Here is a 21257-nt window from a genome sequence, read left to right as displayed (position 1 = left end):
GCTGTAGACCTCAGTAAGCTACACCACACTAGCTTGGCACTGGAAGCACAAGCATGGCGCCATGCTTCAGGGGGACTGGAGATTTTGTAGTGCATCCTGACAATCTGCCAAGTGTATAATAAAACCTTGGGAGTTTCATTCCTGTAACCTTGATGGTACGCCAATATCTCCATGCACTGGCAAGTACCCTTAGATTCACACTCCACCATTGACAGGGACTCTGACAAAACTACATCTCATTTGAGACCTTCAGCTCTACCGGCTGTTAAACAGCATCAACAAAGGCATTCTGTGAGGGGTATGCCATACAGCTGTGAAGAACCTGGATCAACCTGGAAGCCACTTTTTGGCTGAAGTCATCAGCTGGCACATACCAAGAGTGCTCTATACATATATGGCCCAGTCCCAAGTTCTCCTTCCAGATGTACTTCCAAGGCAGTCTAAGAAATAGATACACCGAAAAAACACTGAGGGAGACAAGTTCTGTACACGGTTAATATAGACAGCAGATATCCAATGCAAGATATCCCTACTGAATGAACAAAACCCATCAATATAACTTTTCTGGAGAACATCATTGGAAATATTGGGCAATTGCTAACACTTCAGAATTTGCACAGTGATAATAACAAAAAGGCAAAACACAAAATCAGTTTGGAAAATGAAGAGTTGATATATCTATGCTGTTAGACTTTTCCCAGCACAAATTCAATGATGGCCGTTTGGGGGCTTTGAAAGTGACGCTGGTGCTTACAGAAGCTCAGGGCTTAACAGGAATTCAGAGAGTTTACTCATCATCATAACTATATGTCCATTAGCATATAAGGTCTTTGGTTAAGGGCTGTAGTTGCACACACATCTGGTGCTCTGAGGAACTTCATTAGTTGTAGAAGAGCTACCTACCGGTCTTGTTCTGAGTCGATAGAATCTAATTTTTATGGCTTGCCTTACAGCTACATTTCCTAAGTAGTTGTTTGACAGCAGCTTGAGACAGGTTTAAAAATTGAAGAAGGAAATGAAAGCTCCAAAGGGTACAACTGGAAATAATTTAGAGCAATACACTTCAGAGATACTGCTTAAAACAAAGCAGTCCTTGAAAGAACAGGACACTATTTCAACTTGTGCTTTTGAAGAAGAGTTGCTGATTCAAAATAAGATAATCAGGTGCACCTTTTGAAGGCTCTTCTTTTTGCATTGCTGCCCTCCCTCCTTTCCTTATTTGGTATAGATTTTGGAGGCAAAAGAGCTCAATTTCAAACTGCCTGTTATGACTGTGAAATCTGGCAAAAGTTCAGAGCCAAAATTGTACCAGATGGCAGACACTGTTTCAAGAAAATTAAATCCACGATCAAATTAAATCCATGAGATTTCCCCATTTTAAAGACAAAGTATATGGACTTTTTGTTAACATGGTAGCTTCAAAATTCAATTGTCCTCCTACCCACAGAAGCACAAAGCTTGACTTATGCTCTATGAAGTATTAGAAACCAGAAAAAAAACCTGGTTCATATACTTTGTTGCATTTCTTAGAACACTACACTAAATAATCCAGCAACTGCCATGCTACTCCAAATTTACAGAATACAATCTTGCAAACCTGTTGGCTTATAGCCTTGCTCCGGTGTCAAGCTGTTGCATGCTGCCCCCACCCCTACAACTCTGTGCACGATGGTGCTACCTCCTCAGTCCCCAACTTTGCTGCGCTGAGATAGAACCCCTCTTCAGATCTTAGGCTGAGAGGGTGGGGCTAGCATGCATGATCCATAGCCTGTTCAGGCTTGACACCTGAACAGGACTTGATGTCGAATCAATATGCTGATGGGTGAACATGTAGGAACTAATGAGGACAACCATGTTGTAACATCCTTATATTTAAATTGTGACAACCAACTCCAATATAAGGAACAACAATAACAACAACAACAAAAATGATGACATGTTCAGGATCTGGGGAATGAGTAAGAATGAAAAAATCCTAGCTTTTGGTCCAATCTTTTAAAATAATACAGTGCAATCCTCTGTCTGAAGTTTTACTTTGTTCCATGGGGCTTATTATCAAGTAAATGAATAAAGGACTGCAGCTTTAGTGCCAAGTTCAGAGTACAGACATGACTAAAGGATACAGGTTTAAAATTCTGGGTTTTAAAAAATGCAACTCAAAATAGCAGAGGCAGGCACCAGATAACAATCCGTTATGAAGTGTTCAAACATACACTAACACACTACAGTGAACACACCCACACAGGGTTCATATTAGTAACAACACACAACAGTTAAAGTACCTTATAGTATGACAAGGTTTGTAAACCAACTGTATATGGTCAATTACATTCAGCAGAGCTAACTCCAATGTCAGTTTCTCCTACCCACACATAACTTAATTCTCAGATAAGACAGAGTTTGAGCACCACACTCAATGGCTTGCTTTTTCAGAACTCTGAAATAAAGAGCACAATTCTGCACAAGTCTGTGTTTCTACTGAACTGAACTGCGACTCCATTGTATTCCAAGCCAAGTCAGCCAACAGAAAGTCATCCATAGCTGTCTGAGTCTCATTGCTGGTAAGGAATAAGCTCCCTAGAGTTTCAAAGCAGTTATCCATGGTCTGTGTTTCGGCACTATTCAGCTGGACTTTGCTCTCTGCTATCTGATTAGAGGCACTTCTCTCAGGAAACTGCATTTCTGTCTGTGTTTCTGTATCAGATGAATCTATGCTCATAGAGAAACTGGACTGCTTCAAGATGCTTCCCAAAGGTAGGTAGGGACTATCTAAAAAGAAATTTAAGTCTGTCTGGGTCTGTGTGTCAAACATCTCCAAGCCTAAGAAACTGGGATTACCTCGGCAGGTATAGGACTGTGTGGCATTATCTGAAAATAAATCTGTTTGAGTTTCAATATCTAGTGATTCCAAGACTGGCTCAGAATTCAAGTTACCAAGTTCGGTCTCTTCTGTCTGAGTTTGGATATTTGAAGCTGTAAAGAACTCTTCTATGTCAAAATCAATTCCTGAGTTCTGTGTAGGGCCAGACGGGAGTGGGGCCCCAGAATTGGAGTTAGTATCTGTTAAAAGACTACGGTTATCCAACGACTGACCGGCTGTATTACTTGAAAAAATAGTTTCGAGATCATTCAGTAACTCCATTGTCTGGGTTTGATTGTCTGTCATAACTTGCTGTGGGAGAATATTATTCTGTGCACTGAAGTTGATAATCGGCTCACACTTAGAGTCCTGACTCAAAGATTTACAGGTTCCTCTTTGTAGCAAACTTTGACCCAGGCCTGCAGCCATCAAGTTGCTGCCTGGAAGCACAACTGAGTTTGAATCATTAAACGATGAACTAACACTGTCAAAAATGTCATTGCACATTACAGCCTGGTCCATTTGTACTCTCCCATCAATACTTTTCTGTGACCTGGTGGTTTGAGTCTCTCGAGAAACTCCACATGACTGGAAGCAAGCCTGTGCAAGTGTATCTGTCTGAGCAGCGATGGATGAAGTCAGCTTTGAACTGGGCAACAGGGTCTGTGTCTGTACACTAATTGGCAGCAAAACTTGTGAACTGAATGTCAGGTCTGTTTGAGAAAAAGAGGACACTGAGGAATCGGGAGTCCAGGCTGTAGAGGGCACAAAGTTTTGTGAAATGTAAGATAGATCAGTTTGTACATTTGTGGAACAAATTCCATTCTTGTAGCATATAGCCTCCAGACCATGAATTGTATTATTTGATGTAACTTTACCCAAATTGACCTGAATACCTGTGCTGACTGGCTCAATGCTGCCAGAACTTTTGTTTTTTGAAAGGGTCAAAGTGTCTTTAAATGCAAGATTTTCAGCTTCCAGTGCAGGCATCATAATTCCTAATGGCAGAGGCATCAAGTGAACGGTACTCATAACAGAGCCTTTGTCATCAACAGCAACTACAACGGGTTTGACAGAAGAGTCTGGCGCAGATACAAAGATAGGCAAGTGAGTAAGCTGCATTACAGGTAGTTTAACCAAAGCCACTTTGGGCTTTGGCAGAAGCAACTTTGGCATATTTTTGGGCTGCGTTTGTGTTTGCTTAGTGGTATAGGAGCGGCTGGAATCTTCAAAGGAAGCTGCTGGTTTGATCTCAGAAGTCTCCAAGTCTTTAGTGCTAGTACATCTGCTGTGGACATTGGCAGAAGCTTCTTTAACTTTCTCCCCCAGCAACTGACTTGATATTGAAGTTTCAATTTTCCTTTTCTTACTAGGTGGATCCCTGTAAACATTAATAAATCCTTAACAACTGAGTTCAGGTATAGGACAGTCTCCCCCATTCCCTCCAAATCAAGGTAAGCGCTTGTGAAAATGGAAGCATTTTCCCATCCGTGCCCTATTGGAGCCAGTCTAAGAAGGACAGAAATCGGTAAAGGAAGATTTCCATTTAAATGTAATTTACCACCCTGCCGCTCTTTCCATTCCTAAAACAAAATCCCAGGCACAAAGTAATGGGAATTGTTTGCTTTGAAAACATATATATATATATTTAAAAACCAGTTGTAAGAAATTGGAATTAAAAGGCCAAACTAAGCAGAAATCATGCTTATGTTCATTACTGAGCAAAGAAATCAGGTATCTCCTTCAGATTATTCAATTAAGAAATGCAAAATATAATACTGCAGCAGTTTAAGCAAGAAAAGATTTAAGTAGCCAACAATGCTGACTTAATAGGAAAATTTGCATTGCAGTACCATAGTCTTTAATACTGATTTCTCATTAACTGCATTCAACATTCATGAGCCTATTATGTTAAGCATTTTGATGAAGGACTTCATGAGAAGCAGTAAAGTTTCTCCTCTAACAGGAATACAACAGGCTGTCCAAAGAGAATACATTGTGCTTGTAGCAGTATATTTGAAAAAAATAATCTTGATTATACAAAACCTGAAAAACTCTATGCCCATTATGTTGTCAGCAGAAATTTTATGGAAAAATTTAGAGGAAAAGAGAAGCAAAGCATGCAAAGATGCTAGAATCCATCCACCCCGACTCCACCACTTAAGATGAATGTGTGTACATACAGGAACACGTTAACAAATGAAAGATGTTTCCCTTACCTGTGTTCAACAGGGATCTCATGCTGCGTCCTATAAATATGAGACAATAATGCTGTCCTGCTGGCATAGGGGCATCCACACGTACACTGGAAAGTCTTGCCACAATCCTCAATATGTCGCTTTAGATCCCATATGGTACCATACGAATTGCTACATTTATCACATTTATGCTTCTTTTCGGCATGCATTTTCATAAAGTGCTGAAATATATAAAATAAGCTAAGCACGTCATAGGCACATAGGAATCTGCTTAGACTGAGACAGACCATTAGTCCTTGTAGCTCAATACTGTCTACACTGACTGGAAGTGGCTCTCTACTGTCTTAGATAGGAGTCTTCCCCAGCCCTACCTGGATGAACCTGGGACCTCCTGTATGTAAAGCAGGTGCTCTATCACTGAGGTGATAGAGTGGAGTCATGTTTGAGACATAATTACTTTTTTGTCTTGTTCATCAATAGTGTATTTTAAAGTAGGCTATTAAAAATTTTCTGTATTTTTTTTCTTTTTTAAACCATCCATGGGAAATGCTTTAAGGGTTTAACATTTTTACCTAAATATCACAAAATGGTTAGAACATGAGATAAAAGCCTACCTGTGCTATGTGGCTCCATTGGAATCCAAGCAAGTCTTGCAACTGACTTTAACAGGATTGCATCTAATGTCACTCTACTAAGCTGAGTTTTCAAAAGATACTATCAATTAGAGGAATGCACTTGAAGGAAGATTCAGACCTTTGCCACTCATTCTCATTTACAGCTGGAAAAGGTGCAAAAAAGGCAACCAAAATGATAAGGGGGCTGGAACAATTCACATCTGAGGAAAGACTGCAATGTTTGGGGCTTTTTGGCTACCCCGGTGAAAAAAACTGAGTAAGGGACGGGCATAATAGAAGTGTATAAAATTATATATGTTGTGGCCAAAACAGGTAGGGAAATGTTTCCCCTCCACTCTTACAATACTAGAACCTGGGGTCATCCAATCAAGTTGAATGATGAGAGATTGAAGACCCACAAAGGAAGTATTTCTTCGCACAGTACATGGTGTAGCAAATTGGGATTAGACAGTTTCATGGAGGATAATGCTACTAGCATTTTCATCAGGAAAAACTTCCTGACTGTTAGAGCAGTACAACAATGGAATCAGTTACCTAGGAAGGTTGTGGGCTCTGCCACACTAGAGGCATTCAAGAGGCAGCTGGACAACCATCTGTCAGGGATGCTTTAGGGTGGATTCCTGCATTGAGCAGGGGGTTGGACTCGATGGCCTTGTAGGCCCCTTCCAACTCTGCTACTCTATGATTCTAGTCAGTATCAGAGGTGCTATGTCTCTGAATACCAGTTGCTGGGGAATATGAGCAGGAGGGTACTCTTACCATGTTTGCAGTAATCTAAACAGGCCATTATAAGCTTTACATAGTTCTGCACTTCTACTGAAAGAGTTCATACCATAGATGCGTAAATCAAATCAGTATCTGAATTAACTACTCAGAAATGCAAAGCAAAATATTTCTTCCATTTCTTGCTTTCACTTCCAGCTACAATAAATCTCTGATAATTTGGATCACAGTGACTTAACGCCACTGGTCAATTATTCAACAAGTACACTTTTCTACTAAAAGAACTAGCATACAGTAGACTCACAATGAAGCTATGCACTTTTCAGTTCCATAAGATAGCACTTTCCCAACATACTAATCCCATAATCAGTATTTAATTGACAATAAAACTGATCTCAAAATATGCAGGACCTCTAATGGATGGTAAAGTAATATACCTTTATACAGAAATGTAGAAATTCAGAAAGATACATAGTTCTTTAATAAAATGTTGTATGTGTTGTATCCAGAATTCTCTTAATTCTGTTATATTAAACATAATACTTAAGATACATACCTGCCTTACAAGAGAAAATTGTGAAAAAGGCCTTTCTGGCCCTCTAGGGCAACCTTCAATAGGACAGCAGTAGTATTTCTGTGGGGTTTTCAAGTCTTTCCTTATTGCAGAATTTATTTTTCCATCCTGAGGAAACAGAATATTTTTTTAAAAAATAAAGCAAATATTTGAAGTTTAGAAATATCTTCAAGACAAATGAAGCTTTCCTTTATTCGGCTTGACCCTTAAACACAAGGACCATAACCGTGGGAATTAATATGCCTGTCTCATTATTCACACAGAAACAAGCCTCATTGTAGATTCCATCCCAAGTCAGTCTAATTACTTAAAGAACCTGAACATTCACTGGCCTGATATGGACAATCATCTCAGTGTAACAAGTTGAGAAGTGCAAAAGGCTCATGTCTATAAGCTCTGTCATTATTCTAGCTCTTCCCCTCTTTGGCATAACTGGGAAAAGCCAGGAAATCTCCAATTAACCATACTTCCCTGTTACATCTGAACCAGAAAATATGGTCATCAGCTTATGCCGAGGTTTAAAGTTGCTTTAAAATCCTGGGTTGTTCTGAACCAGAATTTAAGACCGACAGAGCTATCTTCTTTTTGCAATCTTCAGGGAAATATCCTGCAGTAAACACTATGTGGCACCTTAAAGTTCAACAAATTTATTACGGCATAAGATTTCTTGGACTACAGTTCATTTCATCAGATGTATTCCATGAAAGCTTATCCCATATAACAATTCTGTTAGTCTTTAAGGTGCCCCAAGACACTTTGTTGCTTTTGCTGCAACAGACTAACAGTGCTACTCCTCTGGAAATATATAAATTATACTTCAAAATATTCATCATCCAAGATTTCCCAAACTAGTTGCACTAGATGGAGCTTGCTTGCCCTCCAAAAACTCACAGCCTGGCTGCAAGTTTCAACATCAATCCCTCCTCTTTAACTTTTATCTTCCCCCACAAAAGGGAGTGAAGAAGGTGTGGGAAAACAACTTGGGCTACAACGTGGAATTCAAGGATTAGGTCCGAAAGGCACTGCAGTTTAAGCAGGGACTAGAATTCTTTTTGTTCTTCAGCGCTTCCCCATTCCTCAGGAAATAGCAATGGTAATTGATATAAATCCTTCGGAATGAAAAATATTTTCAATTTTTTTTTTTTTTTTTTAGGTACAAGCATCTTCTTTCTTCTTCTTTTAAAAAGCTGCCTAAATTTATTACATTTTTCATCTCAACATTCCTCCAAGGAGATCAGGGTAGCATACACAGTACTCCCCCACCTATCTTATTCTCACAACTACCCTGTGGAGCATATCAGGCCGAGACAACATGTGATTGGCCTGAAGTCACCTAGTGAGCTTCACTGCTGAGTGAGAACCTGAATCCATGTCTTCTTGGCCCCCTAATTCTAGTCCGATGATCTGTTATGACAGAGACAATGTGGTACAGTGATTATCCCACTATACCACACAGGGAAGGACTGTGACACAACAAGGTGCTGTTGCCACTTCACTATTTCTTGGTTTAAGAGAAATCACTTGAAGAAAGGATTCTGAAAGGAGGCCTCTTTAAGGTAAATAGACCTTCCTATTTACCAGTCCTTTTTAATATGCAATACTGATTCTATGTTACGTTAAATTTTTGTGCTGTCATTTAGATGTGGTTTTATATCAATCTTTTATTATCCTAGCTGTTTGTCACCCTAATAGAAGGGGGTCTCCCAGGTAAAGCACTGGAAGGGTCGCTGAGGTAAAGCATTACTTCGGTGAAAGGGGTGTGTGTCTCCGAATCAAAACATTGGAAGAGTATCTGAGGTAAGTCATTGGAAGAAAGTGAGGCAAGATCTCAGAGGTCTCATTGAGAGGGAATGGAAAAAGACCTCCAACATAAAGCACTGGAGGGATATCTGAACTCACTGGAGAGAGACAGGTGGGAGGGTCTCTGAAGTAAGCCATTGGAGGGAGGGGGTCTCCCAGGTAAAGCACTGGAAGGGTTGCTGAGATAAAGCATCACAAGGGGAAAGAAAGCGGGTCTCTGAATCAAAGCATGAGATGGGTATCTGAGGTAAGTCATTGGAGGGAAGTGAGGCAAGATCTCCAAGGTAAACCACTGGGAGGGAATGTAAGATGACTTCTGACTCAAAGCACTGGAGGGATCTCTGAAGTATAATCATACAATAGTAGAGCTGGAAGGGGCCTATAAGGCCATTGAGTCCAACCCCCTGCTCAGTGGAGAAAGAAAGAGGGGGGGGGGGAGTGTCGTCTCCGAAGTAAGTCCCTGGGTGAAGGAAGGATGGGGTGTGGCGTTACACCCCACAAGTCAGTTCCCAAATGTATGTCTGCGGTTTGTAAGTCTGTGGTGAGTTTAGAATGTTGGCCTGAGTGGGCGGAGTTAGAATGTCTGGGGAGGGGGAGGAGTGATATATAAGGGAAGGACGGAGGGGATTGTGGGGGACTTTTTAGGTGCTCTTAGAGCAGTGGTTCTCAACCTGGGGCACTCCAGATGTGTTGGACTGCATCTCCCAGAATGCCCCAGCCAGAGCTGGCTGGGGCATTCTGGGAGTTGTAGTCCAACACATCTGGAGTGCCCCAGGTTGAGAAAGGCTGTCTTAGAGTCTTTAGTGCTCTCTGTGTTTAGAGTACTTAAGTTCTGGGAAATTTGAGGTTCCGAGTAGAGAGTGGTGTCTTCGGAGTGTGGTGTGCAGATAGTTGATGTATATTAAACAATATTGACAATAAGGAGAGCTCAAGAGTGATTGTGTGAGGGAAAGGAAAGCGTGTATGTGAATGAGTGAAAGGACTGGATGAAAGGTTCCAAAAAAGGTTTTTAAAGGTTTTATTTTGAAACAAAGCTTGTGAACTTTTAAAAATAAATTTTAATCATTTTGTTTTTAACGACCACAAAAATCCCACGTGTCTGTTTGGCATATATTATCTGAAGTTTATACATTTAGCACCCACTCTGACAATCATTCCCCTCAGCACGTATAACTCACAGCGTATTATTTTATATTATTGAAATCCTTCTCCATTTAACCCCTTTCTCCACATAGTTTGGAGGAAGGTTGTTTTTATCCCTCGCCTCAGGCGTATCAAGCGGGGGTGCTTGGCTTGAGCAGGGAGCAGCCGCGGCCGGGTCTGGTGTTCAGAGCCTGTGCGGTGGCCGGGGGTCTCTTGAGGTAAAGCACCGCATGATGGGGGGAAAGAAAGCGGGGTGTCTCTCCGGATTACAGCCTTGGGAAGAGAACCGAGGCAAGCCCCTGAGGCAAGATCTCCGAGGCAAATGCTTGAGGGGGGGCGGCCCGTGGAAGAGAGCCACCCCAGCCACCCCGAGGTAAAGCCCTGGAGGGAGGGTGGGATGGAGGAAGGGGGTCTCCCAGATAAAGCCCTGGAGGGAGGGTGGGATGGAGGAAGGGGGTCTCCCAGGTAAAGCCCTGGAGGGAGGGTGGGATGGAGGAAGGGGGTCTCCCAGGTAAAGCCCTGGAGGGAGGGTGGGATGGAGGAAGGGGGTCTCCCAGGTAAAGCCCTGGAGGGAGGGTGGAATGGAGGAAGGGGGTCTCCCAGGTAAAGCCCTGGAGGGAGGGTGGGATGGAGGAAGGGGGTCTCCCAGGTAAAGCCCTGGAGGGAGGGTGGGATGGAGGAAGGGGGTCTCCCAGGTAAAGCCCTGGAGGGAGGGTGGGATGGAGGAAGGGGGTCTCCCAGGTAAAGCCCTGGAGGGGTTCGCTGAGGTAAAGCCTTCCCCGGGGGGGGGGGGGGAGAAGGAAAGAGGCCTCCGAGGCGACGCCGCGGCGGGGGCGGCGCTCACCTGCTGCTGCTGCTGCACGCGGTGGGCCTTGCTGAGGTGCATGCTCAGCGCCGGCGGGTTGGGCAGCACTTTGCCGCAGCCGGGCACGGTGCACAGGATGTTGCTCCGGACGGCCCGCGAGAGCTCGGTCACGGAGGGCTTCACCAGCTCCCACGGGCTGGCCGGGAGCTGGCGGGCCCCGCGGGGTGTGGAGCGAGGCGGGCGCCCGAGCCCCAAGCCGGCACGCCCAGCGGGCTCCCGCGTCGCCGCCGCCGCCGTTGCAGCCGCCGCCATGTTGTGCTCGGCCGTTGCCAAACCGACCGGTCGGGCACTTCCGGTAGGGGGGAGTGGAAGGGAAGGGAAAGGCTCGTGCATGTTTATGACAGCGCTTTTCTACATTCATGAGGGCCACGTGATAAGAGGCCTCCCCGGAAGAGAGGCTCGGCCCACGTGCTGCTCGAGTGGGGAGACGTGATCTCGGCGTAGCACAGGCCGGGCGACGGCGGTGCCCTCTTGGGTTGCAACGTTTGAAGCGCAGCTAGAGGATCTCGGAGGGATGCAGCTTCTTCCCCAAAGGGCCCCTCGCAAGCATCGCGACTGATCCGAGACTTGCACTGCAGTGGAGCAGCGCTTTCTCGGCTCACTCCGGCGCGCATCCCCCCCCCCGCACTCGTTTCTTTGCCCCCCTACAGTTAAATGTTCCACTTCGTCTAGCACTTTGCCCTGGGTTGGGAAGATGGGTAGGGCAGCGTTTTCGCTTTCTCAACCTGCAGAGTAGGATTAATAGCGACGCAACTTGCAGGTTTATTATAGGATGTGCGCACTGCAGGTTGTAAAGTACTTTCCGAATTGCAGCTGTCTCCTATGACGAAGGACTTAGTACATCGCCTTCTGATGGCGCACCACAAGTTGCACTCTTTTAAGTATCCGTTGTAATTTTGAGTTTTTTTTGTGGAGTAGCTTTATGAGGTGCATCTGTTAACCCCATATTAAACGTGAGGGAGGGGGGAGACTTGTTTTTAATGTTTTAAAAGTTTTAAATCTGGATTTTATTGTTAGCTGTCCAGAGTGCAATTTTTCTGGCGGAGTAACCTCATTAGTCTGTTGTAGCAAAACCAAGGAAGTCTTATGACACATAAAATGTTACTCTTAATTTCCATCTGATCTCTTTAGTGTTTTCCATCACTCATGTGTGTATATACTTGCCAACAACAGATACACTTCATGTACCTGATGAAGCGAATCCTAATCCACAGAAACGTATGCCACAAATGTATTGAGCGATAGTGACAGAAGTCACACGCTCATGTTTAGGCAACGTAGAGTGCAATCCTATGCATGTTTAGAAAGAAAAAAAGTCAGGATTCCATGGCTGGCTGCTGTGAGCTGTACAACTTTTTTTCTGTTAACACATGTATAGGATCGCACCCTTTGGCTGCAATCTTATACACACCTGGGATTAAGTCCCATTGAACGCAGTGTGATTGAATTTCTGAGATGTGTATAGGATTGGGCTGTAAAGCTCATTGGGTGACCTTGGTGTAGATTCCATCTGTCAGCCTAATTTATGTCACAGGGTGAGGATACAAATAGAGTGTGGGTCGGGCAACAACATATGCTGCTCTGAGCTTGCAGGAAGGGCAAGATAAAAATGCAACAAAATAGCAATAATAAGCAAAACTAACATTTACAAAAGCAGTTTTTATTTATGTTTACAGAAGTAAAGATATACAATTTAACCAAACTGTATTGACAGTAGTTTTCTCTTTCCTGCAACACACAGTGCCAAAGAGCACTAGTCTATGAAAAATCCCATTGCAAAGGGTAATTACCCATTTGCTTTTCAAATCACAATTGCAATATTTTAAATACACATTTTCACTAAAAATAATGGTTAAAAACACTTATGCAGTTGAAACCTCTCTTAACTACCTACCCCAACTTTCTGAAGCCTTCTCTGTGAATATGGTTTGACACACTGACCATGCGTGTTATTTAATTGGAAGAAAATCTAATTTCTAACTAATATCACATTAACTTCCTTACAATTCATCTATAGGCCCCATTCAGACAACATGCTAAACCATGCTGCTTAAACACAAAATGGTTAATGGAATGCATGCATTCCGTTAACCATTTTGTGGTTAAGCAGCATGGTTTAGCATGTTGTCTGAACTGAGCCATACTAGAACAGAAGGAGAAACTCTAAAACAGGCTTTCATTAAGGAAAAAGGAATAGCTATACCAGTTGGATTTTATATTAATTGGTATCATTTCCCTTTTAAATGGCAAGTATCAATTTCTCTGCACTTGTGATATTTATTGATTGCATTTTTATACCGCCCAATAGCTGAAGCTCCCTGGGCGGTTCACAAAAATTAAATAAGCCTACAAGTTTAAAAAAGATAAATAAGCCTACAAAGTTACTAGCCTACAGGGTTTTTTTTTACTAGCTGTATCTGAGGGATGGGCTTCATTTTCTCCATGGCCTGCATGGAAACCAGGTGGTAGAGTGAAAGAAAGATGCATCCTCCACCACACAACTTATTTGCCTGCATGGAATTCCTTGTTGCCTATGGCTACTAGGCATGCTGTTAAAGAGAAGATTGAAGTAAATCTTTAATTCTCCAAAATATGCTGTCTTCCAACCTTCTTTGGAAAACAGATAATTTACCAAACACACACACACACACACACACACACATTTGATTTAAAGCGTATAGAGCCACTACCTGTTCACACTTCACAGTGTGCTGAATCTAGGTTAGTGCTTTGTCATTTCAGGGGTGCCTGTTTCAAAAGTGGTCTAATTATCCATAGCCTGATTTTTGTATGTGTTTTATCACCCTGACTAGCTTTTGGGATAAAAAACTTTAACCATATGGATAGCTAACAAGCGATCTGATTCTCTCGATAAGCACACTATTAAGCGCAAACTGCCTTTAAAAGTAATTGCTTTGTTATTTACACTTGTGGAAAAATTAGATACAATTGTCAGCTTTATTTAATCAGTAGGCCTAAGTTTTATCATACACGGATCAAATACCTATTTACATAGCAATTAGCTAAAACACTTAAAATCAACTGATCATCGAGTGTCAAGTTCATTTGTTTCAATACCATTTTAAGAATATGGGGATTTTCACTAGCAAAACACCCTTTGTTTAACCTACTGAGCACCCTAAAGGCAAAGTTAGTGGTTTACTGAGTTTCTGAAAACTTTCTCACATGGCTTATCACAAAGACGTGCTTCTATTATAATGTGCAACGGTAAGGAAGAGATCAGCTAGTCACTGTGCAGGAATTATACACCAACTCTTGTCAACAGGTCACACCAGCTAGCAGGTTATAACCTGCCAAGATGATTATTTGCTCTGTCATATTGTAATTTGATCAATTCAACTGTAGAATGCTTGGGAGAGTAGATTCCATGTGGTGTCTCTTCGGCAGAATAGAACAGTTAAGCAATCAGGAGAAATACAGTTATTTGTTCTTTAGTCTATTTTAAAAATGTCATTGGCCTGCAAAGCTTTGTGAAAGTGCACCATTTCTCTCTCTGATTTTAAAATAATTCCTAGCTTTTTGGGTGATGCAAGTAAGTAATGGTGAAAGGGGAGCATCTGCCAGCCCTAGAATGAGAATAAAATAAAGTTAGAACCAATTTTCTATATGATTTCTATATAGTTCTTTATAGCTTTTCAAAAGCACATTTGATATAACTAAATAACAAATCAAGAGTTTAATGACAATTGTCTTTTAAGTGTCACAGAACGGAACATTGGTACTTACCGAGAAGGTTCCTTCTGGGTTGGTGTGCGGAAGGCATCCTACAATGGGTTAACTCCCCCTATCGCCCAGGAAAAGCAGGGACTTACATGACTGAGTTTTAAGCCCTCTATTGGTCTGAAGCTCCTCCTAGCCAGTTCCGTCCATGGCTAAAGCTCAGAAATTGAGAAAGGAAGCATCTCTTTGTATCATAGGTAAGGAAGAACCACAGAGGAACAGATAACTTTTTAGTAAGTACTTAGAAATCAATCTGAGAGTACAAACTTTGAGGATCCTTAGGAAAAGGTCTGGCCGGCTAAATGCAGAGACAAGTGGCCTGATAGACTCGGTGGTGTTTCAGGGTGTGGTTGGGATGCCTTCCGCACACCAACCCAGAAGGAACCTTCTCGGTAAGTACCAATGTTCCGTTCTCCAGGTTGGTGTGAGGAAGGCATCCCACAATGGGATATGCAAAAGCTAAAACCCCTTATCTGGGTGGGAAAATCTTAAGCCGAGTCTATTGTAGTCCTACAACCTGCTGGAGGACTCTCCTGCCAAAGGAGGCATCCGCTGAGGCATATGTGTCTATTTTGTAATGTCTTATGAAGGAATTAGGACTTGTCCAGGTGGCCGCCTTGCAGATTTCTGCCAGAGGGGCATTAGTACTTAAGGCGGCTGATGTAGCTGCTGCTCTAGTGGAGTGAGCTGTGACTCCTAATGGCTTGGGGAGGCATGAGGCCTCATAGGCCGAAAAAATACATGCTTTTAACCACCTAGCTAGGGTAGATCTGGTAACCTTCTTGCCCATAGCCACAGGGTGAAAGGAAACAAACAGTGAATCAGATTTTCGAAAGGACTCTGTCCTTTTTAAGTAAACTTTAATGGCTCTGCAGACATCCAGCTTGTGCCAGGCCTTCTCCTGTGGATGAGAAGGGTTAGGACAGAAAGATGGCAGAATAAGCTCCTGTGACCTATGGAATAGCGTGTTGACCTTAAGGATAAAGGTCGGGTCTGTTCGAAGGACGACAGAATCCTTATGGAAGGTGATGAGGCCTTTTCTGATTGAGATGGCAGATAACTCTGAGATTCTGCAAGCAGATGTTATGGCCACAAGGAAAAGAACTTTTTGTGACAAAATGCATAGTGGAATAGAGGCAATTGGTTTGAAGGGAGGTTTAGTCAATGCAGAAAGTACAACATGTAGGCTCCAGGAAGGAAACCTATGGACAATGGGAGGACTCTTGAGTGCTGCTCCACGGAGGAATCTTTTGATGTGAGGGTGTGAACTTAGTGGCTGCCTACCAGGCCTGGAAAGGACTGATGACACGGCTGACGTCTGCCTGCGCAGGGTACCCGGTTTTAAACCCATCTGAAGGCCTTGTTGGAGAAAGGGTAGGAGTTCCTTGACACCTGTTGCCCGTGGAATAAGCTTCTCCCTTTCACTCCACCTGCAGAAGGACTTCCAGGTTGTTTCGTAAATTCTGGTGGTGAAGTCCTTGCGGGATGCCAGCAGGGTGGATATGACATCCTCAGAATAACTCAGAGTTAAGTAGATGGACCTCTCAGCAGCCAGGCGGCTAGTTTGAGCCAATTTGGGTCTGGGTGCAGTACTGGTTCCTGAGACAAGAGATCTGAGATCTGGGGCAGGAACCATGGACCTTGCACTGCTAGGGCTAGAATCTCGGAGAACCAGGGGCGTCGGGGCCAGAAGGGGGCTACTAGGACTACAGTGGCTTGTTCCTTTCTGATTTTTTGTAGAACTCTGGCTAAGAGGGGGATTGGAGGGAATGCGTAGAGCCTCTCTTTCGGCCAGTTGATATATAGAGCATCTATCCCTTCGGCTCCGTAAGACTGGAATCTGGAGAGAAATCTTGGCAGCTTGTGGTTGTGCCTGGATGCAAACAGGTCCAGCGTTAGTGGGCCGAAATGGTGTATGATTCTCTGGAAGACTGCTGGATGTAGGCTCCATTCCCCTGGGTCTATTTGTTGCCGACTCAAATAGTCTGCTGTATGGTTCAGGGTCCCTTTGATGTGTTGGGCTGATATGGAGGCTAAGTTCTGTTCAGCCCATAATAGCATGCTCTGGGCCTCCAGGTGTAGGGAGAGGGATTTGGAACCCCCTTGACGTGTTATGTGGGCTCGTGTTGTTGTGTTGTCCGTTCTGACTAGGACATGAGAATGTCGCAGATGGCGTGAGAATGCTTTTAGACCCAGGTGTACTGCCCTGAGCTCCAGCCAGTTGATGCTGTGGCATTTTTCCTCTGCATTCCATTTTCCTTGGGCCAGGAGAGAGTTGCAGTGGGCTCCCCACCCTTCGAGGCTGGCATCTGTTGTCAGTAAGATCCTCTGAGGCTCCTGGAAGGGGCTGCCCACCTGCAGATTTTGGAGGTCTTGCCACCACATGAGGGAGTCTCTGACGTGCAGAGGGAGAAGTATTGGGAGGCGATCCCTCCTTGCTATTTGAGCTTGGAAGGGTAATAGGAACCACTGAAGGGGGCGAGAATGCAGCCTGGCCCATGGGAGAATGCCGAGGCACGAGATCATTAAACCCAGAAGATGCGCAGCATACATTAAGTTGGTTCTTTGCCGATGAATTGCCCTTGAGCGGTTCAGCTGGACTTTGCTCTCTGCTATCTGATTAGAGGCACTTCTCTCAGGAAACTGCATTTCTGTCTGTGTTTCTGTATCAGATGAATCTATGCTCATAGAGAAACTGGACTGCTTCAAGATGCTTCCCAAAGGTAGGTAGGGACTATCTAAAAAGAAATTTAAGTCTGTCTGGGTCTGTGTGTCAAACATCTCCAAGCCTAAGAAACTGGGATTACCTCGGCAGGTATAGGACTGTGTGGCATTATCTGAAAATAAATCTGTTTGAGTTTCAATATCTAGTGATTCCAAGACTGGCTCAGAATTCAAGTTACCAAGTTCGGTCTCTTCTGTCTGAGTTTGGATATTTGAAGCTGTAAAGAACTCTTCTATGTCAAAATCAATTCCTGAGTTCTGTGTAGGGCCAGACGGGAGTGGGGCCCCAGAATTGGAGTTAGTATCTGTTAAAAGACTACGGTTATCCAACGACTGACCGGCTGTATTACTTGAAAAAATAGTTTCGAGATCATTCAGTAACTCCATTGTCTGGGTTTGATTGTCTGTCATAACTTGCTGTGGGAGAATATTATTCTGTGCACTGAAGTTGATAATCGGCTCACACTTAGAGTCCTGACTCAAAGATTTACAGGTTCCTCTTTGTAGCAAACTTTGACCCAGGCCTGCAGCCATCAAGTTGCTGCCTGGAAGCACAACTGAGTTTGAATCATTAAACGATGAACTAACACTGTCAAAAATGTCATTGCACATTACAGCCTGGTCCATTTGTACTCTCCCATCAATACTTTTCTGTGACCTGGTGGTTTGAGTCTCTCGAGAAACTCCACATGACTGGAAGCAAGCCTGTGCAAGTGTATCTGTCTGAGCAGCGATGGATGAAGTCAGCTTTGAACTGGGCAACAGGGTCTGTGTCTGTACACTAATTGGCAGCAAAACTTGTGAACTGAATGTCAGGTCTGTTTGAGAAAAAGAGGACACTGAGGAATCGGGAGTCCAGGCTGTAGAGGGCACAAAGTTTTGTGAAATGTAAGATAGATCAGTTTGTACATTTGTGGAACAAATTCCATTCTTGTAGCATATAGCCTCCAGACCATGAATTGTATTATTTGATGTAACTTTACCCAAATTGACCTGAATACCTGTGCTGACTGGCTCAATGCTGCCAGAACTTTTGTTTTTTGAAAGGGTCAAAGTGTCTTTAAATGCAAGATTTTCAGCTTCCAGTGCAGGCATCATAATTCCTAATGGCAGAGGCATCAAGTGAACGGTACTCATAACAGAGCCTTTGTCATCAACAGCAACTACAACGGGTTTGACAGAAGAGTCTGGCGCAGATACAAAGATAGGCAAGTGAGTAAGCTGCATTACAGGTAGTTTAACCAAAGCCACTTTGGGCTTTGGCAGAAGCAACTTTGGCATATTTTTGGGCTGCGTTTGTGTTTGCTTAGTGGTATAGGAGCGGCTGGAATCTTCAAAGGAAGCTGCTGGTTTGATCACAGAAGTCTCCAAGTCTTTAGTGCTAGTACATCTGCTGTGGACATTGGCAGAAGCTTCTTTAACTTTCTCCCCCAGCAACTGACTTGATATTGAAGTTTCAATTTTCCTTTTCTTACTAGGTGGATCCCTGTAAACATTAATAAATCCTTAACAACTGACCCCCTAATAGAAGGGGGTCTCCCAGGTAAAGCACTGGAAGGGTCGCTGAGGTAAAGCATTACTTCGGTGAAAGGGGTGTGTGTCTCCGAATCAAAACATTGGAAGAGTATCTGAGGTAAGTCATTGGAAGAAAGTGAGGCAAGATCTCAGAGGTCTCATTGAGAGGGAATGGAAAAAGACCTCCAACATAAAGCACTGGAGGGATATCTGAACTCACTGGAGAGAGACAGGTGGGAGGGTCTCTGAAGTAAGCCATTGGAGGGAGGGGGTCTCCCAGGTAAAGCACTGGAAGGGTTGCTGAGATAAAGCATCACAAGGGGAAAGAAAGCGGGTCTCTGAATCAAAGCATGAGATGGGTATCTGAGGTAAGTCATTGGAGGGAAGTGAGGCAAGATCTCCAAGGTAAACCACTGGGAGGGAATGTAAGATGACTTCTGACTCAAAGCACTGGAGGGATCTCTGAAGTATAATCATACAATAGTAGAGCTGGAAGGGGCCTATAAGGCCATTGAGTCCAACCCCCTGCTCAGTGGAGAAAGAAAGAGGGGGGGGGGGAGTGTCGTCTCCGAAGTAAGTCCCTGGGTGAAGGAAGGATGGGGTGTGGCGTTACACCCCACAAGTCAGTTCCCAAATGTATGTCTGCGGTTTGTAAGTCTGTGGTGAGTTTAGAATGTTGGCCTGAGTGGGCGGAGTTAGAATGTCTGGGGAGGGGGAGGAGTGATATATAAGGGAAGGACGGAGGGGATTGTGGGGGACTTTTTAGGTGCTCTTAGAGCAGTGGTTCTCAACCTGGGGCACTCCAGATGTGTTGGACTGCATCTCCCAGAATGCCCCAGCCAGAGCTGGCTGGGGCATTCTGGGAGTTGTAGTCCAACACATCTGGAGTGCCCCAGGTTGAGAAAGGCTGTCTTAGAGTCTTTAGTGCTCTCTGTGTTTAGAGTACTTAAGTTCTGGGAAATTTGAGGTTCCGAGTAGAGAGTGGTGTCTTCGGAGTGTGGTGTGCAGATAGTTGATGTATATTAAACAATATTGACAATAAGGAGAGCTCAAGAGTGATTGTGTGAGGGAAAGGAAAGCGTGTATGTGAATGAGTGAAAGGACTGGATGAAAGGTTCCAAAAAAGGTTTTTAAAGGTTTTATTTTGAAACAAAGCTTGTGAACTTTTAAAAATAAATTTTAATCATTTTGTTTTTAACGACCACAAAAATCCCACGTGTCTGTTTGGCATATATTATCTGAAGTTTATACATTTAGCACCCACTCTGACAATCATTCCCCTCAGCACGTATAACTCACAGCGTATTATTTTATATTATTGAAATCCTTCTCCATTTAACCCCTTTCTCCACATAGTTTGGAGGAAGGTTGTTTTTATCCCTCGCCTCAGGCGTATCAAGCGGGGGTGCTTGGCTTGAGCAGGGAGCAGCCGCGGCCGGGTCTGGTGTTCAGAGCCTGTGCGGTGGCCGGGGGTCTCTTGAGGTAAAGCACCGCATGATGGGGGGAAAGAAAGCGGGGTGTCTCTCCGGATTACAGCCTTGGGAAGAGAACCGAGGCAAGCCCCTGAGGCAAGATCTCCGAGGCAAATGCTTGAGGGGGGGCGGCCCGTGGAAGAGAGCCACCCCAGCCACCCCGAGGTAAAGCCCTGGAGGGAGGGTGGGATGGAGGAAGGGGGTCTCCCAGATAAAGCCCTGGAGGGAGGGTGGGATGGAGGAAGGGGGTCTCCCAGGTAAAGCCCTGGAGGGAGGGTGGGATGGAGGAAGGGGGTCTCCCAGGTAAAGCCCTGGAGGGAGGGTGGGATGGAGGAAGGGGGTCTCCCAGGTAAAGCCCTGGAGGGAGGGTGGAATGGAGGAAGGGGGTCTCCCAGGTAAAGCCCTGGAGGGAGGGTGGGATGGAGGAAGGGGGTCTCCCAGGTAAAGCCCTGGAGGGAGGGTGGGATGGAGGAAGGGGGTCTCCCAGGTAAAGCCCTGGAGGGAGGGTGGGATGGAGGAAGGGGGTCTCCCAGGTAAAGCCCTGGAGGGGTTCGCTGAGGTAAAGCCTTCCCCGGGGGGGGGGGGGGGAGAAGGAAAGAGGCCTCCGAGGCGACGCCGCGGCGGGGGCGGCGCTCACCTGCTGCTGCTGCTGCACGCGGTGGGCCTTGCTGAGGTGCATGCTCAGCGCCGGCGGGTTGGGCAGCACTTTGCCGCAGCCGGGCACGGTGCACAGGATGTTGCTCCGGACGGCCCGCGAGAGCTCGGTCACGGAGGGCTTCACCAGCTCCCACGGGCTGGCCGGGAGCTGGCGGGCCCCGCGGGGTGTGGAGCGAGGCGGGCGCCCGAGCCCCAAGCCGGCACGCCCAGCGGGCTCCCGCGTCGCCGCCGCCGCCGTTGCAGCCGCCGCCATGTTGTGCTCGGCCGTTGCCAAACCGACCGGTCGGGCACTTCCGGTAGGGGGGAGTGGAAGGGAAGGGAAAGGCTCGTGCATGTTTATGACAGCGCTT

General features: G+C 44.8%; 3 protein-coding genes across 4 annotated transcripts in view; all 3 read right to left on the bottom strand.

The window, feature by feature from the left end:
- Nucleotides 1-21257, bottom strand: part of CMIP (c-Maf inducing protein) — a 605118-nt gene that overhangs the window by 533240 nt on the left and 50621 nt on the right. The gene's annotated exons all lie outside the window — the stretch shown is intronic.
- Nucleotides 787-10948, bottom strand: LOC134408551 (ATM interactor-like). Of its 2 annotated transcripts, XM_063140862.1 has the most exons (4): nucleotides 10778-10948; nucleotides 6973-7098; nucleotides 5080-5279; nucleotides 787-4241 (listed from the first exon to the last, which is right to left on the bottom strand). In XM_063140862.1, the coding sequence occupies exons 1-4, from the start codon at nucleotides 10817-10819 to the stop codon at nucleotides 2414-2416; spliced, it is 2196 nt and encodes a 731-aa protein (XP_062996932.1). In that variant the 5' UTR covers nucleotides 10820-10948; the 3' UTR covers nucleotides 787-2413. The 2 variants fall into 2 exon arrangements, with proteins under 2 accessions (XP_062996932.1, XP_062996931.1); XM_063140861.1 differs by lacking the exon at nucleotides 10778-10948 and having other exon boundaries at nucleotides 5080-5298; nucleotides 6973-7031.
- Nucleotides 14331-21160, bottom strand: LOC134408946 (ATM interactor-like). Its single transcript, XM_063141464.1, has 3 exons — nucleotides 20853-21160; nucleotides 17091-18749; nucleotides 14331-14385 (listed from the first exon to the last, which is right to left on the bottom strand). Exons 1-3 carry the CDS (start codon nucleotides 21158-21160, stop codon nucleotides 14331-14333), a joined length of 2022 nt encoding a protein of 673 aa, XP_062997534.1.

The sequence above is a fragment of the Elgaria multicarinata genome, chromosome 14 (assembly GCF_023053635.1).
Source record: "Elgaria multicarinata webbii isolate HBS135686 ecotype San Diego chromosome 14, rElgMul1.1.pri, whole genome shotgun sequence".
Lineage (NCBI taxonomy): Eukaryota > Metazoa > Chordata > Lepidosauria > Squamata > Anguidae > Elgaria > Elgaria multicarinata.
This window is presented reverse-complemented; position numbering and strand designations above follow the sequence as displayed.